The following is a 16966-nucleotide window of genomic DNA, read 5'->3' as shown; positions in this document are numbered from 1 at the left end:
CGGTTTAGCATCAGCTAAAGAAATAAGTTCAACGAATCCTCAAAGTGTATATGTATGTAGGTATGTGCCTAAGAAAGGAAAGCTTCTATATTTTGCTAAGCCAGCACAGGTTTGTCGAAGTTAAATACAGATAATGATTTAGTAATATAAAACAATACAAATTTATATATCCAAGTATTGTTCAATAATTCATATGTTTTTTATTTGTTTAATCTGCACTGATCAATCCAAAACAAAAAGATCTTATTTCGCAATACAACACTTACTTATTTACTTACTTAGCTTAATCACTGTCATGTTACATCCCTGAAGTGAACTCAGATGCTTATGATAGAAATTTCTGGTTCTGAACTAGACCTTAAGTTCCAAATAAGCACTAGTTCGTTTGTAACTACATTTTATACAGTTATAAAATAGACAATTTGGACTTTCATATTCCATATTAATCATGTATTTGGGAAAAAGGCCATCAATAAAAAACTGCTACCAACTTTAAGGAGCTTCGACTATGAGTATGCCTTTTTTCCAACACTTTCTCACCGGTTTGGAGCTATCGAAAAAGAGGATAACATAGTACCAGCAGCAACATGTAGAATTTTGATCCTGTCCGGAGCCAACGAAATAGTACTAAGAAAAGTACTAGAACTAGTTCTAAGTGTTAATATTTATCTAGTTCGGAACTAGAGCAAATGTAGTGCAGCGAGGACAATTTCCAATTAGTTGAAAGCACGGAAAAGGGATAGATGGCGAACTAGTAGTGTTTCCGAATGCATTAGAAGCGCACCCGTTTTGAACCAAAGATTTTCCCTACAGGGACATTTGTTTTATCAAAAACAAAAAAAAAAGAATTAGTAAAACGATCTGTGTGATGTGCACTAGAAAATCCGGAAAATCCAGTGAAAATTAGTGGCCCGAAAGTTGTTAAGCCGGCTAGGAAGACGAAACGAGCTGAGATGCGTTGTTTGCAATGGCAAGGTGGCCCACACAGCGACGTCATCAAAACATTGTTAACATCCACACACACACACATCTTTATCTACATGCGTTGTCTGTATTAAATATATGTATATACTTGTCTTCAAACATATTTAACACAACATTTGTGATGCCATATAAATAGCGATGGCATCTTATGGAGAAACTTTATTGCAAATCTGTCCTTGACTTAGCTCATGCTGGAAGTGAAAATACACGCGAAAATAAAATAATGTGATTAGTACGCTTTTACAAACATACATACATACATATGAACGCACATGGTTACCGGAAGTACAAATTGAAAAATTTTAAAACGAAAATTTGTTGTATAGAATCGAAGTGTTTCAAAATAAACTGGCCATTAAATAATCGTTATGAAATTTTTCGTGAGTGTTTCGCTTTTTATTATTGATCTTTGTTTGTATTAGTGTTTGTTCGCATAAATTTTATATGTAACAGAAAGTGAAAATTGATGACCAACGTTTGAACTTTCTCCAATGAAAGTGAAAGTTCAAACAAGTTTATTTGAAAGAAAAATGTGAAGCAGTAAACACATGATATCCTTTTGGTGCCATACAAGTTTGAATTAAGAGCAAACTGTGAACAATTTATAAATCCATAACTTTCGCAATTAAGCATGATGCAGTTAAAACATTCGAAAATCAAATGAAATTTATGGCTTATTCTACTAAAACTGGCATGTTCGTGCCCGCAGATTTAAATGCTAAAATAATATATCTGCGACAATCTTATGTGTAATTTTTACAACGCAAAAAAAAATGTAAAAATGTAATATTAGTATTAACCCTACATCTGCCACTGATCAGGGCAAAGTGAAATATTTTGACACTTTTTTGTGTCCTTTTCAATAGAACACAAAATTGAATTGAATTGGTGCATAAAATATACAGCAGCGAACAAAACAAAAAATATATACAGCAGCGAAGAGAAAAATAGCAGTGGCATTTTTTATCAAATATCGTCAATTAAATTCTTTTTAAACCCAACGTGTACAAGTCATTGTACGTAATGGCTAAGGGATTTGAGATAAACACTTCAGTATATCGAAATGATTTTGCTTACTTACTTAATTGGCGCTTAACCGTTTAAACGGTTACGGCCGTCCCACAAGGCGCGCCAGTCGCTCCTTCTCTCTGCCAACCGGCGCCAATTGATCACACCAAGGAAGTTTAAATCGTTTTCCACCTTGCCCTTCCAACGGAGTGAGGGCCGCCTTCCACCCCTGCTTCAATAGGCGGGTTCCGATAGAAACACAGAAGTGATCAGCAACGAAAAAAATGGAAGTTTTGTAAAATGGGAGTGGCACCGCCTACGGTTAGAAGAGTAAACTTTTAAAGTCTTTGCAGATATCATGTTGAAACTTGGCAGGAGATTACTATTATACATTCACTCTATGAAAACTTACAAAATGAGCTTGCGACCACACCCACTTCTAAAAAGCTCGATATTGGAATTCCAAGAAATGGGAAAATGCGGTAATTCATTAACAAAGATAGATAAGGTGCTAAAACTTGATATGTTGGTTGACTTTATTACTAAAAATATCAATTTTGAGGATTTTTTGAAAAATGGGCATTGCTCAGAGTTAAACTGACATGAGGTGTTAAACTCATACATTTTTGACAAATTTTTTAAACTAACTCTGAGCTAAAAAAAAATATTTTGCCGTTCTGCAAGTTGGCCTTAGACGAAGAAAATCTAAAAAAAAAAAATAAGCCGAAAATAGGAAGCCGTTGAAGATATGAAATTAATGTTCTATTTATATATTCACTCTATGAAAACTTACAAAATTGGTTGAAGACCGCGCCCTCTTTAAAAAAAATCGTTATCGAAATTTCAAAAAATTAAAAAAATGCGATAATTCAGTGCCAAAGACCGATAAATTAATGAAACTTGATATGTTGATTGGCTTTATGATGAAAAATAGAAACTTGCAGAAATTTTGGAAAATGGGCTTGGCAGTGAAGAAAATCTAAAAGTTGGCAAGTCGTAAGGCATGCCGGTTGTCTTTGTTTTATATACCTTGATAAAATAGCAAAAATAGGTTTGTGACAACGCCCACTTGAAAAAAAAATATTTCAAAATGAAATGGTAACAAAAAATTCAATACCCTTGCGGTATATAACTAAAGCAAGATAATTTTAAACATTGATGAATTCATACAAGTGAAAAATCTTTCTATTCTTCTATTGCCATACCTACCTGTCGAATAATAGCTGACAGGAAGAACGGCTGTCGCGAATGGCTAGAGAATGTTTTTTCCTCACGGTTATTAAACTGAACTGCCATGAATTTCCCATTTGTGTCTCAAATCAGCCTTTCTTTTAAATGTGTATACTGAAAATGAGACTACATATTTCTATTCATTTCTAAAATCTAGTTAACAGATAAAATCTGAGTAGCCAGTTAAGCAAACATTTTAAAATATGTAAATAGTACAATAAACCAGTCGTCTACAAAAATGTTTGAACACACTATTGAGCAAATAATTTAAGTAATCGAACAGCGATTGAACAGGTGATCGAGGCTGTTTACTTGCATGTATTCACAATGATTTTAAAATACAAATTTTCGGCAAATTAAAGAAAAAAAGTTGATTAAAGTTTAAACTATCACAAAGTTGACTATATATTTCATGTAATTGCATAGTACGAAAATTCAAAAAATATTGTAAATGGTTCAACTACGTACACAAAACTTTCAATACCAAAGTGAAACAAAAAATGGCCAATTTTAACTAGATTTGGTAAGAACATTTTTCCTAAGACAGTAACTGTTTTAAGCTGCTTATAGCAGGTGATATTTGCATGTGTAAAAGTAGTATATATCAGCTTTTATATCATTCAATGCTTGTGACTTTCCTCTTTAAATATTTTTGTAATTAGTTTGCTTATCAAAAATAAAAAAAGAGAAAGTTAATTGACGAAATTGGTAAATGCTGTCACTACTATGGCTATTTTAAAACATAAGTCCTGGGTTTTGATAGGCTTTTTCAGTTCGGTAGTTGAGCAAACTTCTGGTAATACTACGGATTAATTGAGTTAAAGCGAGGACGTCGCGGACAGCCAGTTCAACGTAACCTTTAACGGACACTTTACTAGATACTGATGGTCTACAGCGTGGCGTAAGAATAGGGTGGCAGAGCTGGCAAAATGCCACTGGCCCCCGACCCAAGAGGGCCCGGGCGGAGAGGCCGCGAGGGGAAAATTGTGAAAAATTAAATACAATTTCAAGCTAATCGTTAAGAATTTCTACCAAACTAAACAAAAAGATGGTGATTCATTCTTAGAGATGTACACGTTACATGTGAGAGAGGTTATTGATATGCAAAATTTTTTTGATACAATTCAAGATGTAATATTTTATCAAGTTGTATATCTAATAAAGAAAGTGAGTCTTGAACTTCAATAACATTAAAAACATTAAACTCTACTAGATGGGCAAGACGTTACGATGTCGTTTTTTGCTTTAAAAGTTCGGTTTGCTGAAATCCAAAAAGCGCTAACAAAAACATTATGTTAAATTGCAAATCAGATAAATGAAATGAAGTTGTTTCACTCATTAAGAAGATCGAAAACTACAAATTTCTTATGTTATTGGTTTTTCATTGCAAGATCCTACTTACTAAACAATGCAGCCTCTAAAGCACTTCAGTCAAAAGCCATCGATCTTTCAATTGACTTAAAACGTTTGAAAATGTCTAGAAGAATTGGTATCGGCATGAATTTGAAAATTTAAAAATGGAAGCGAGTAGTGTAACAGAAAAATTGTTCATCACACCTGAATTTTTAAAATTCGAATGGTAAAACGCCATTTAGATGAGCTTTGCGAAGATGAGCGTCTACAAGATTCGCAAAGTTTGTTCAAAGTGCACATATTTTATCGAGTATTAGACATCATTATAAACCAACTGAGATCGAGTTTCACTCCAATGAATTACATTTTTTCAATTTCCTAGAGTTTTATCAGTCTTCCACCTAAAATTTTGAATCTATTAAAAAGAAGCTCTAGAATTTGTTGAGATATATAAAAAGAAACAAATGTATCTGAATCATTTTTCAGGTAAATTTTCAGTTTTCGACCCGCTTTGAGAGACGGAATGGAAACATTGCCGTGTGTTAGAGACTTTGCTGGCTTACGGGTATTATTAATAAAAAACAATTTTATATCTTGCAGCTTTCCTGAAGTATGCACTGCATTACTGTTATCTCTTACAATTCTTTTGACTACAGCTAGTACTGAACGATCATTTTCAAAACTAAAATTGATAAAAACCAACTTAAGAAACTCTATTAGATAAGACAGGTTATGTATCTTGGCTATTCTGTCTATTTAAAATGCTATAGTCCGATCTTTAAATTTTGATGATGTTATAAACACTTTTGCGGAAATCTCGAAAAAAAGATTTTTCGTAATAAATATCGTATTGAAATTAAAATTGTATATATATTTCATTGTAAATGAATTCAGGTTTCCGCATTGGGCTAGCATGGTTACATGGTCCTCCTGCCTAAGGGAGGAGGCCTATGTCCATTTGTGGGACATATATATATGCAATTGAGTACGCTGAAAATCTCGAAAATTTTAAAATTAAACTGAGTACAACGTGACGATTTTTATTGATAGCGGTCCATCAAAAGAATTTGCCACGGCCCGAGATGGTACACTCAGGGAAAAACGCCGTTCCAAATCCAGCACCACCGAACTCAATTCAAGTTTTTCATGTTCTTACTTTTTTGTTCTTGAAAAACGAACGACCTGTTCGCAAAACGACAAACATGTTCTTTAACTGACAACCATTTTCTTGAACAAATGTTCTATTAATGAGAACAATGTTCTTAAATTAAGTTCAAGAAAAAAGAAACGGTATAATTCGTGTGCACCACAATGTTAAATACAACATTTGGCACAATTGCAGTGGCCCAGCGGCTACGATGTTGCGGTTGCGATCGTGTGGCGCGAGTTCGATCACCGCCAAACTCTAAAGTTTTTTAAACGAAAATGAAAATCGATACTGAAAATGGCGCAACGCCGAAACCGGTTTGTCTCAAAACCAAATTTGACAAAGGATGACGGAAAATCGTTCCAATATACATTATTTTTTAAAACAATTTTTTTTTATATTCTGTTTTTTAACTCATATTTTTCGTTCAGTTCCATTCACATATGCACAGGTAATTCTCAAACTTGTTATGAAATGTTTTAAATATATATTCAGATTGCATCATCAAACAAGAAGAATTTGTCAATAAGAGAAATATATGAAAAATGCATATTATGCATTTTTTTCTAATCTTTTTGGTTTTAGTAATAGCTTTTTTTGTAATTGATATTTTTTATTATGACAAAAAAATTATTCATTAATAAAAATAAATAAATAAATGGTACCTTACCACTCCCACTACTGATCAAGCACAACCCGTTCTTGAATTAAGACCGAAAACTGTTAAGTCGACCACAAATCGTTCTCGAAGCGTGAGCACGCCCAAGTAGTGCTTGAAATGAGCACAGAAGGTTCATACATCAATACCAAAGTGGTCATAAAATACGAACAGCGTGCTTGGAAAAACACGAAGTTAAGAAAAAACGTACTTAACAAACTTTTGTCAACGAATGTTCTTAATTTTGAACTTGTTTCGTTCGTTTTAGAACAATTTTTTCTCTGAGTATATAGTTATGACACTGGTCTACAGGATTAAGCTCAACAAAGTACAGTACATAACAGGACAACTTGAACAAATATTTGGTGCTCGGGCTTTTCTGAACTCAAGATATCGACGATTAAGCGGTAAAAGCATCTAACTATACTTTTAACTTGAAAAGAATTTTAGATAATGGCGGAAAGGGAGACTATTCCGTATATGGTGGTAAAAAAAATGTGTGAATGTATAAAGTATGACTGTTGGAGATTTCGAGTTCAATACTCATCTCCCGAGAAGCTAGCGGATAAAGAAGTGAAATTCAGAAACATGTCCTAGTAACCATTGCCGTTTGTAAACTTTGTAATTATTCTCTAATAACAATCATTATGCTTTATATATACAATTTAAATACAATAGTATATAGTTATGATATATTATAACGTTTTTTATTTAGGTACAAACACCATGTTTAATCCTAATACCGTTGTTAAATTGTCTGCTTAAAATCAGTGCTGACTCTGCTTCCGAGAATGACAATGATAACCTAGAAGATGGAATGATGGAATATGCACCAGAATACGTAAGTAACTACTTGTGGAAGTACTAAATTAGAGTCTATTTTTTGATTCTTAAAAATATGTGGTAAAGCATGGTATCCACATTATAAGAAAACGCCCAAGAAAAATTGCGTATATATGTATATCGTATCTAAAAAACTGTAACAGGCAAATAATTTTGATATTTCCGTTATCTCTCTGTTCTCTATGAATCGGCGTCACTTCACTGCAGCACACGGAAGTCAGATTCAGCAATGCCTTAGAAGACAATTTATTTAAATAAACATTTTCGAATTTAAAATGCACTAAGGTTAAAGAGAATACACTAGACAAGGGAAAAAGTGCACTCCTGCATAGATATAATGGCAACTACCATTCAAAAAACTCATAAAAACAGTCACTCTTATTGCTGATATTTAAGCGACTGTGTTCTTACAGGGTCTTTGCTCAAGAAATAATGAGACGCATGTGTATTTCTTTTGCAAAACCAGGGTTCCCCTAATCATGTTTGCTGAAAAATCTTTTTAAAAAAAGGTAGCAGAAAGCATATGAGTTTTCTTGAGAGGTGGACACTACTTGACAAACGAAATATTTCTTGAGCTTTTTTTTTTTTTTAATTTTATATATCTGTCGATGTGGGCACCGCGCCGCAAACGAGAATTTAGATTTAAACTTCACTAGCATCAACCAATCACTGTAACAGTGCAATGGTGTAATGTCACACTACGTTACTCCACACTTATCATGATAGGCTTTTGTAAAGATTGGGCGTATAAATTCTGTCAAAACTCCGTGACACTAACTCTTGGATGTCAATCTTGTGTTAAATGGGCATTCCATATAAGTGAATTCGCATTTTTTGTATTGCATATAAATGGATATGCATATATTGAACACATACATATGTACATATGCTTAAAATATGTGGGACAAAAATGATTTATAATTTTTTTATTTGCCTTCTATGTAAGATAGACAAATCTTTATGAGTCAAGTGACAGCTTTACTTAATCCAACAAAAATTAATAGTGAGAAAATATGTCAGCATTATTATTTATATATATACATACATACAAATAAACATAAATGTCGTGCATAAATTATGAAAAATATACCATAAATAAGTCTATGAAAATTACTATTATTCCTGCAAAATGAGTCACTATCAAAGGGGCGGTTTGACCTTTGATTCAAACTATTGGTAGGTGGAGCCAGTTTTTTTTAAATATTATGTTTTAACGTGATTTCTACGAAATGTTTTAATACAAAAATGGCATAATCTTGACTGACGGCCTTTTATGCCTATAAATAAAAATCGAACTCGTTGGAAGTCTTGCGTCGTTACGTAACTTAACCGTCCAACCACGGTGTTGTAACTTACCACACCCATTTTTGTCTATTATGAGTACCCTCGTCGAGTATCGGGTGGAAATATAATCGTTCAACCAGATATTTCCAAACTATTCTTCAATAATTGCTTTCATTTCCATATGAAATGCCTCCGCCACACTGTCGAAAAACTGTGCTGACAGTAATCTGACTTGTCTTGCATACAGTTCTGGATCGGTAAGCAAAGTGATGAATTTACTAGCCCGACCATCTTGGGAACGATTTGGTGTGAACACTTCAAACCTTCTAGGTCATCCCGCCCTCCCACCTCCTAGATCCATCACGGCTAGGTGAGGTTAACAATTTAGTTGGAGAAGCTATATATTGCGCTGGCAACCCCTTGAGAGGGTTGGGTTACACAACGCCTTGAATCATACCTAATTTAATCAAGTTGGATTCTAATGCCCCTACAAAGATCGGTACATTCTTCTCTGGGACTGTACATTCCTGAATCTATCTAGCTATTCTCTAGAACCCGACTTCAGAAACATTGTAAAATTTAGGAGCTTGGTAAGACTTATTGAACGGGAGATGATTTGAGTACAGTACAGCAGATTTACCTTTTCCATTTTTGCGCCGTCAATGTAGACCGTAAAATCCCTATCACTGTCGAAGGCCTGCTATTATTTCTACGTCAAAAAAACCTTATGTTCTATAATTGAAAATCAACAACTGCTGTATTGTAGACCGTTTTGGCCGTTACGTCAGTTTTGCCAAGACATCTAAGATCATTGCGTACCTGATTTTCACATGCTGTTTTTTTAGTCTGAGAACCTGTTTTGAGGCCAAACGCTGCTCGAACACATGTAACGGTACCAAGAGGAAGATGGCGTTTGACCCCTCATGAGATACGTTGCTCATTGCACCCGATATTCCACTTTCCCAATATCTCTTTTGATCACATTGCCCTAAATAGATGCATGTGATCCTACCTCTTTCTTAAGGCATAACCCTCTTGTTTTGACTAATATTCTACGACTCTTTCCCCTCTTTGGGTTTTTCCTTATTCAATAATCAGTTATATCGCATCTTTTTCGTCAGTATTTCGCAAAACCTCTCATCACACTTGCGACAGCAGGATACATTTTTGCGACTTTGAAGTCTGAACGGTACTTCAAGATGAGATCCATTCGAGAAAGGTCTGAAGAAATGAAACAGTATATTCAGGAAGAGTCATATCACTCTACAGGTAATGGTCGAGCTTTCGATCATTCTTCCAAACATAGCCAGTATATTCCAAACAATGGTACTAGGAACCAAGAGGGCGTGTGACCTCTTGTCTGCGTTGTGATTACTAAGGCCAAAGATTGGACTTCTGATTGGGGAATCCAGGGAGTTACGCGTAGTCCCTTACTAGATTCTAGAAGTGAGATAAACCCAAATCATAACAAGCAGATGGTGATGTTGAAGAAGGTTGTACCAAGATATGTAGGCCAAAGTGGGGACAAAGACGAAGGCGAGGATGAAGTAATGTACCGTAAAGAATTTCGACAGTTACAATTAGGTCTTCAGTCACAATTACAAATCCAATTTCAGTAACGGCAATGTTTTCCGGTACGGTCAAGGCTATGTCCATGTAATCCTATTTGGGGCGAGCTCCGTAGTTATAGTTATGTAATAGCTTTTCCAACAGTTAAGGAAAGCATTACTGTTGCTGTTACGTATAAGTTAATAGTCTTAGCTAGTCTTAGTGATAAAGTGCCGGAATCGCCGACGATTATAATTATTAGATGGGGTTGTAATTATGGTTACGGTTATGATAAAAGTAATGATTACGCTTACAGTATGGTTGCGTTTAAGTTTATGGATACGAGTATGTTTACTTCCATGGTTATGATTACGTAACGCTTATTGTAACGGGTATGCTTATACTTTCGTTAACAGATATGGTGTTTGTTACAAATATGGTTATGAATACGGTGACGGTTATGGTTATCGTGACAGTACTTAAGTACTTGGTATCCTTCTTTCAAGCATATATGTAGTACGAAGCATACATACGTCATATACAATACAAAGCTAAATATCCAATTATTAAAAGTTTATATGAAATTGTGCTTAATTGCCCTTGACCAGATTGTTAAGTAACTAAATTCACTAGTAAATTTGCATACAATTTTTTTATTAAAAAAACCCTCCCCCTACTGTTTACTAATTCCAGGCGCATCCCGAATATGCTTTCAGTTATGGCGTCAAAGATTTACACACAGGCGATGTGAAATCACAATGGGAATCACGTAATGGTGACTCTATAAAGGGTCACTATAGCATACTCGAGCCAGATGGTTCGATACGTACCGTTCATTATACAGCTGATGCCAAAAATGGCTTCAATGCTGTTGTGAAGACAGTTGGTGCCAATTCGCATCCAGTCACCGAATCACCACATGCTGAAAATGGTATCAATGATGACACATCACAATCGAAAATTAATCACTATAGTAAAAATCAAGAACATATAGTGCTAAGTTCAGATATTAAACAACAAAAGAAACCAATTGAAGATCTAACACATTCGCATCCAAAAATACCCAGCCTAGTTGAATTTAAGCCACATGCGCGTATAAAGCAAGTACCAATGGAATTGGAACCGGGTATGCGTAACAGATTACAACAAGCACGCGATGAATATTATCAAAACCAATCGATTCAACAGCATATCGAAGAAGAAGAAATGGAAGAAATGGAAGAAATCATACAACAACCACACATACGCGTACCAGATGCGTATAATAATCAGGAAAACGATTGGAAAGCGCTGGTGGTGCATCAAAATTCTGATTATGAACCGATTTATGGTAATCATAAAAATACATATCAAAATGAAGAAAATTTCATATCAACTAAACAATCAATAGCAAATGTGGGACAAAATGGTGGTGGTGGTGGTGGTAATATTCGTAGTTCATTACACACAGATTTTATTGCATCAGCACCTTCACATCAACGCAATCATCAACAACCCTCTCATTATAAGCCGAGTATTAATAATATAACTCCTGGGAAAAAACTTCCTTTTACAGCACCCAATTACAAATATTACAACAAAAACAACAACGGCCAATCACATAACAAATATCAAACGAATTTCAAAGCACCTCCACAACAAAGCCGTCCAGATTATGGACATTACTTTCAACGTAAGACAAAGAAATTCAATCATAAAGACTCAGCTGGACCGGTGGTTTTCCCCAATCATACAGGAGATGAACAAAGTGCTGCTTCAACTCAATTGATACAGTCAATGGTGCGGCTTGATCGTAAGCACATAATACCGATGTATGCAAATCATTACAGCTCAGATGGTTATCGTCATCAACGTTATCGTACAAATTAAAATTATTTTTTCCATGCAAGTAATTTGTGTTTGTAAGTGCAATATGGACTATCACAGTGATGTGCATAGCCAGTTCGAGACTTAAATTATTTATTTTAGTAAATATTTGAATTACAATGTAAATGAATTTGTATGTAGCTGTAATTGTTAAATAAACTTTTTAAAATCAAAATCATTTTTTGATAAGTAAACATCTTTGCTCGTGGTATGGGCGAATCCTGAAGGTAATCGTAAGATGTAAGTGTAACCGTAAGATTAACTATTGCAAGTGGTATGCTATATGGGGAATACCTACATGTAGAATGCAAATGCAGGCGTGATCTGTAATATTGGTATATATACTTAATGTGTAAGCGCAGGCGTAGTGTGTGCTATTGGAGAGCGTAAATGTAGTCACTACACTGTAGCGTAGTATGGGTACAAGGTATATGGTAGAGTTGATAAGAACGAAATCACACAACAACTCAAGGCAAACACGTCACCTACATACATATATATTAAAGTCACTTAGTATATACACTAGGGTGGGTAAATTTTTATGGACGAAAGTTAACCGATATCCCGCCAACGATTTTTCGATAGGATTTGGGCTCAGGAAAAAAGTTCCACCACGCATACCCAAAAAAATAATTTTCGAGCCTGCGAAATTTCATTTTTTTGACTTTGTTTCGACTTTGGTTTTTAAGGTTTTTTTCATGACATACTAACAAAATTTAATTTTTTTTTTTTTCAAAAAACTGTTATCGCCAACGTTTTTAGCGGACATTTTTGGGTCGGGCAGGGTATACATGAAAATTTTACAATCAAATGAAAATTTTTTTAGTAGGTCATGAAAAAAACCTTAAAAATCAAAGTCGAAAAAAGTCAAAGAAATGAAATTTCGCAGGCTCGAAAATTATTTTTTTGGGTATGCGTGGTGGAACTTTTTTCCTGAGCCAAAATCCTATCGAAAAATCGATGGCGCGATATCGGTTAATGAATCAACCCAGTCTAATATACACAATTTTCATTGAAGTGGAAGAGATGTACATATACACAGCCAGATATATTATTCGATTTAATATAACTACATTGAACCATTTAGGCCATACCGCCGCCCCTAGGAACTTGGTTCGCTAGAGCCTCACCTGCCAAATATGTGTATGATACATTCATCTTTTTTACAAGATTCCTCTCACCTAGGTGAGGTTGACGATTGGGTTGCGGAAGTTGCGAATTGCGCTTATCAACCCCTTGATTCCCGCAACCCCTTGAATCTTTGATTGCTATTATTGGCAAGGATCTTTGTAGACTGCGATTTGACCCTTATTGCTATTTTGTGATTTTCCAGTGACAATCACTGATAAAACTCGCTCCGATTGGAAAGATACAGTTGTAGATCACGTGTTTCTTCAAAAATCACTGGGTCCGTCTTCTCTACGAGTCACTTCTACTTTTTGTAACCTGCCATCTATTAGAAACGACAAGTTCCGATAATAATATTTTTCGCACTTTATTATAATAACAAGAGTAAAATTTGTATTCATCACCAACACTTTGAAATGTCAAAGAACTGTCAGATGACTGAAGAAACACGTTGAGCGAATGTAAAGAAAAACATTTATGTAATTTGACGTCAAATCCCAACCGTTGAGCAGATCAAAAAATACTCAACGGTTCGTTCAGCAAAATATCACTCAGCGATTGTTCAACTCTTGTGTTCGCTGAAAGCGCCCAATATCTTCATCCAATCGCACGATATAACCCACGCATTTCAAATTTCATTGTGGCACTTACTAATGACTGCATAAAGCTCATATAGCTCATCATTATATCTTCTTCGGTAATGGCCGTCGGCAGGGCTTGAAGGTCCATATCTTTCGAAGATCTTTTCTCAGAAAAATTTTCAAAGCCCTCTCATTTCAGTGTGCATGTGGTTTTGTCACAAGAGCGGATGACTGGAATTTCGAAAATTAGCGTTGTTACTAAAGAAACTCTGGTTTACGTTTGCACGCACACCGCATACGGGCTTAAATAAATAAATATTTTAGAATTATAAAATAGGCACACAAAATATACTTATTTGCAGCAATAATTGTCTTTGGTATAAAGAACAAAAACGAATAATGAAATGCATTAAATTATGTTTTTTTTTTTTATATAGAAACAAAAGCAAGGTCATTTTAATAGAACACCAACTTCTATAGCTAATTGCAGTTTGTCAAAGATTTTAGTTGTTTTTGTGCAATAAAAAATATGTAGTAGAAATAATTATAAAATGCCAAGCCTCAATGCAGCAACGTTCGTCAAAAAATTGTGCGTGGGAAAATGAATAATGCTTTATATTTCAAAATATGAAGGGAGCATTCCAAGTCACGGCCACTCAGCTCTGAATTTTTTCAGCTAGGATATAGGCTTCGGAAATATAAAATATGATTGTTGAAGAAACTGTGCTTCAAACATTTTGTTTGTACCATTTTTTAAGTGTCTGTTTTATGTAAATATTATTTTTAATAATTTTTTTTACAATATTTTTACATATTTTCAATAATATTTTTTATTTTTATTTTATTTTAAAATTAAAGAAGTAAGGAGGGCTAAGTTCGGGTGTAACCGAACATTACATACTCAGCTGAGAGCTATGGACACAAAATAAAGGAAAATCACCATTTAGCAAAATTACCCTAGGGCAACCCTGGAATGTGTTTGTATGGGTTTCAAATGATAGGTATTAAAGAGTATTTTAAAAGGGAGTGGGCCATAGTTTTATAGGTGGACGCCATTTCGGGATATCGCCATAAAGGTGGACGACGGGTGATTCTAGAATTTGTTTGTAAGATATGGGTATCAAATGAAAAGTGTTAATAGGAATTTTAAAAGGGAATGGGCCTTAGTTCTATAGGTTGACACCTTTTCGAGATATCACCATAAAGGTGGACCAAGGGCGACTCTAGAATTTGTTTGTGCGATATGGGTATCAAATGAAAGGTGCTAATAAGTATTTTAAAAGGGCGTGGGCCTTAGTTATATATGTGGACACCTTTTCGAGATATGGTCATAAAGGTGGACCAGGGATGACTCTAGAATTTGTTTGTACGATATGGGTATCAAATGAAATGTGTTGATGAGTGCTTTAAAAGGGAGTGGTGGTAGTTGTATATGTGAAGGCGTTTTCGAGATATTGACCAAAATGTGGACCAGGGTGACCCAGAACAACATCTGTCGAGTACCGCTAATTTATTTATATATGTAATACCACGAACAATATTCCTGCAAAGATTCCAAGGACTTTTGATTTCGCCCTACAGAAATTTTTCATTTTCTTCTACTTATATGGTAGGTGTCACACCCATTTTACCAAGTTTTTTTCTAAAGTTATATTTTGCGTCAATAAAGCAATCCAATTACCATTGTTTCATCCTTTTTTCGCTTTTGGTATAGAATTATGGCATTTTTTTCATTTTTCGTAACTTCCGATATCTAAAAAGTGGGCGTGAGCATAGTCGGATTTCGGTCATTCTTTACACCAATACAAAGTGAGTTCAGATAAGTACGTGAACTGAGTTTAGTAAAGATATATCGATTTTTGCTAAAGTTATCATGTTAACGGCAGAGCGGAGGGACAGACGGTCGACTGTGTATAAAAACTGGGCGTACCTTCAACCGATTTCGCCCTTTTTCACAAAAAACAGTTATCGTCCTAGAATCTAAGCCCCTACCAAATTCGCAAGGATTGGTAAATTTTTGTTCGACTTATGGCATTTAAAGTATCCTAGACAAATTAAATGAAAAAGGGCTGAGCTACGCCCATTTTGAAATTTTCTTTTATTTTTGTATTTTATTGCACCATATCATTACTGGAGTAGAATGTTGACATAATTTACTTATATACTGTAAAAATATTAAATTTTTTGTTAAAATTTTACTTTAAAAATTTTTTTTTTTTAAGTGGGCGTGGTCGTTCTCCGATTTTTCTAATTTTTATTAAGTATGCATATAGTAATAGGAGTAACGTTCCTGCCAAATTTCATCATGATATCTTCAACGACTGCCAAATTACTCTTTGCAAAACTTTTAAATTACCTTCTTTTAAAAGTGGGCGGTACCAAGCCCATTGTCCAAAATTTTACTAATTTTCTATTCTGCGTCATAAGATTAACTCGCCTACCAAGTTTCATCGCTTTACCCGTCTTTGGTAATGAATTATCGCACTTTTTCGGTTTTTCGAAATTTTCGATATCGAAAAAGTGGGCGTGGTTATAGTCCGATGTCGTTCATTTTAAATAGCGATCTGAGATGAGTGCCCAGAAACCTACATACCAAATTTCATCAAGATACCTCAAAATTTACTCAAGTTATCGTGTTAACGGACAGACGGACGGACGGACGGACATGGCTCAATCAAATTTGTTTTTCATACTGATGATTTTGATATATGGAAGCCTATATCTATCTCGATTCCTTTATACATGTACAACCAACCGTTATCCAATCAAAGTTAATATACTCTGTGAGCTCTGCTCAACTGAGTATAAAAATGGTTCTTGAAATAAGTGGCTACTAAAGATTATTTTACTTTTTTTGCTGAAATAATGTTATTCCTAATAATTATGGCAAAACATTTTATATTAAAACAAGTTTTTTATTATTTTTTTTTTGTTTTTGTCTTATAATAATGTTGTAGGATATTAAAAAAGTTTATGGATTTTTATTAATGTTATTCCTAATAATTTTTTGTTTACATCCTTTTAATAATGCTTTTATTTTGTTTTACAATTTACAAAGGGATATTGAAATAAATGATTGCTAAAATTTTTTAAATTTTCTTATTTTTTCAAGTTTTTTTATAACTATTTTTTAAAAATTTAATAATAAATGTTTGTGATAAATTTTAATCTTTTATTTATCACTATAAAAGCTATTCGAAACCAAACGAGGCTTCAGACAAGGCGACTCCTTACGTTCGATTTCTGTAGCATAATGCTAAAGAGGGGACGACCGCAATGGTGTGGTGATAGCGTCTTCCGTCTACCTCACCGAAGATCCTAGGTTCAACTCTCAGG

The 16966-nt window shown here is 34.4% G+C and overlaps 1 protein-coding gene across 4 annotated transcripts; it reads left to right on the top strand.

The window, feature by feature from the left end:
* Positions 1-1147: 1147 nt before the first annotated feature.
* Positions 1148-12096, top strand: Cpr76Bc (Cuticular protein 76Bc). 4 transcript variants are annotated; one of them, XM_067791483.1, is made up of 5 exons: positions 1148-1364; positions 1438-2500; positions 7096-7221; positions 10749-11385; positions 11611-12096. In XM_067791483.1, the coding sequence occupies exons 2-5, from the start codon at positions 2351-2353 to the stop codon at positions 11922-11924; spliced, it is 1227 nt and encodes a 408-aa protein (XP_067647584.1). In that variant the 5' UTR covers positions 1148-1364; positions 1438-2350; the 3' UTR covers positions 11925-12096. The 4 variants fall into 4 exon arrangements, with proteins under 4 accessions (XP_067647584.1, XP_067647582.1, XP_067647583.1 ...); XM_067791481.1 differs by having other exon boundaries at positions 10749-12096; XM_067791482.1 differs by lacking the exon at positions 1438-2500 and having other exon boundaries at positions 10749-12096.
* The last annotated feature ends 4870 nt before the right edge of the window (positions 12097-16966 follow it).

The sequence above is a fragment of the Eurosta solidaginis genome, chromosome 5 (genome assembly GCF_040869045.1).
Source record: "Eurosta solidaginis isolate ZX-2024a chromosome 5, ASM4086904v1, whole genome shotgun sequence".
Taxonomy (NCBI): Eukaryota; Metazoa; Arthropoda; class Insecta; order Diptera; family Tephritidae; genus Eurosta; species Eurosta solidaginis.
Note: the sequence above shows the minus strand (reverse complement) of the source record. Positions and strands in the feature narration are given on the sequence as shown.

Coding starts and splice junctions, on each gene's coding strand:
- Cpr76Bc (XM_067791481.1), top strand. CDS start 2,351: ATGTTGAAACTTGGCAGGAGATTACTATTATACATTCACTCTATGAAA. Junction 2,501..7,095: donor CATTAACAAAGATAGATAAG/GTGCTAAAACTT, acceptor TTTTTTATTTAG/GTACAAACACCATGTTTAAT. Junction 7,222..10,748: donor TGGAATATGCACCAGAATAC/GTAAGTAACTAC, acceptor TACTAATTCCAG/GCGCATCCCGAATATGCTTT.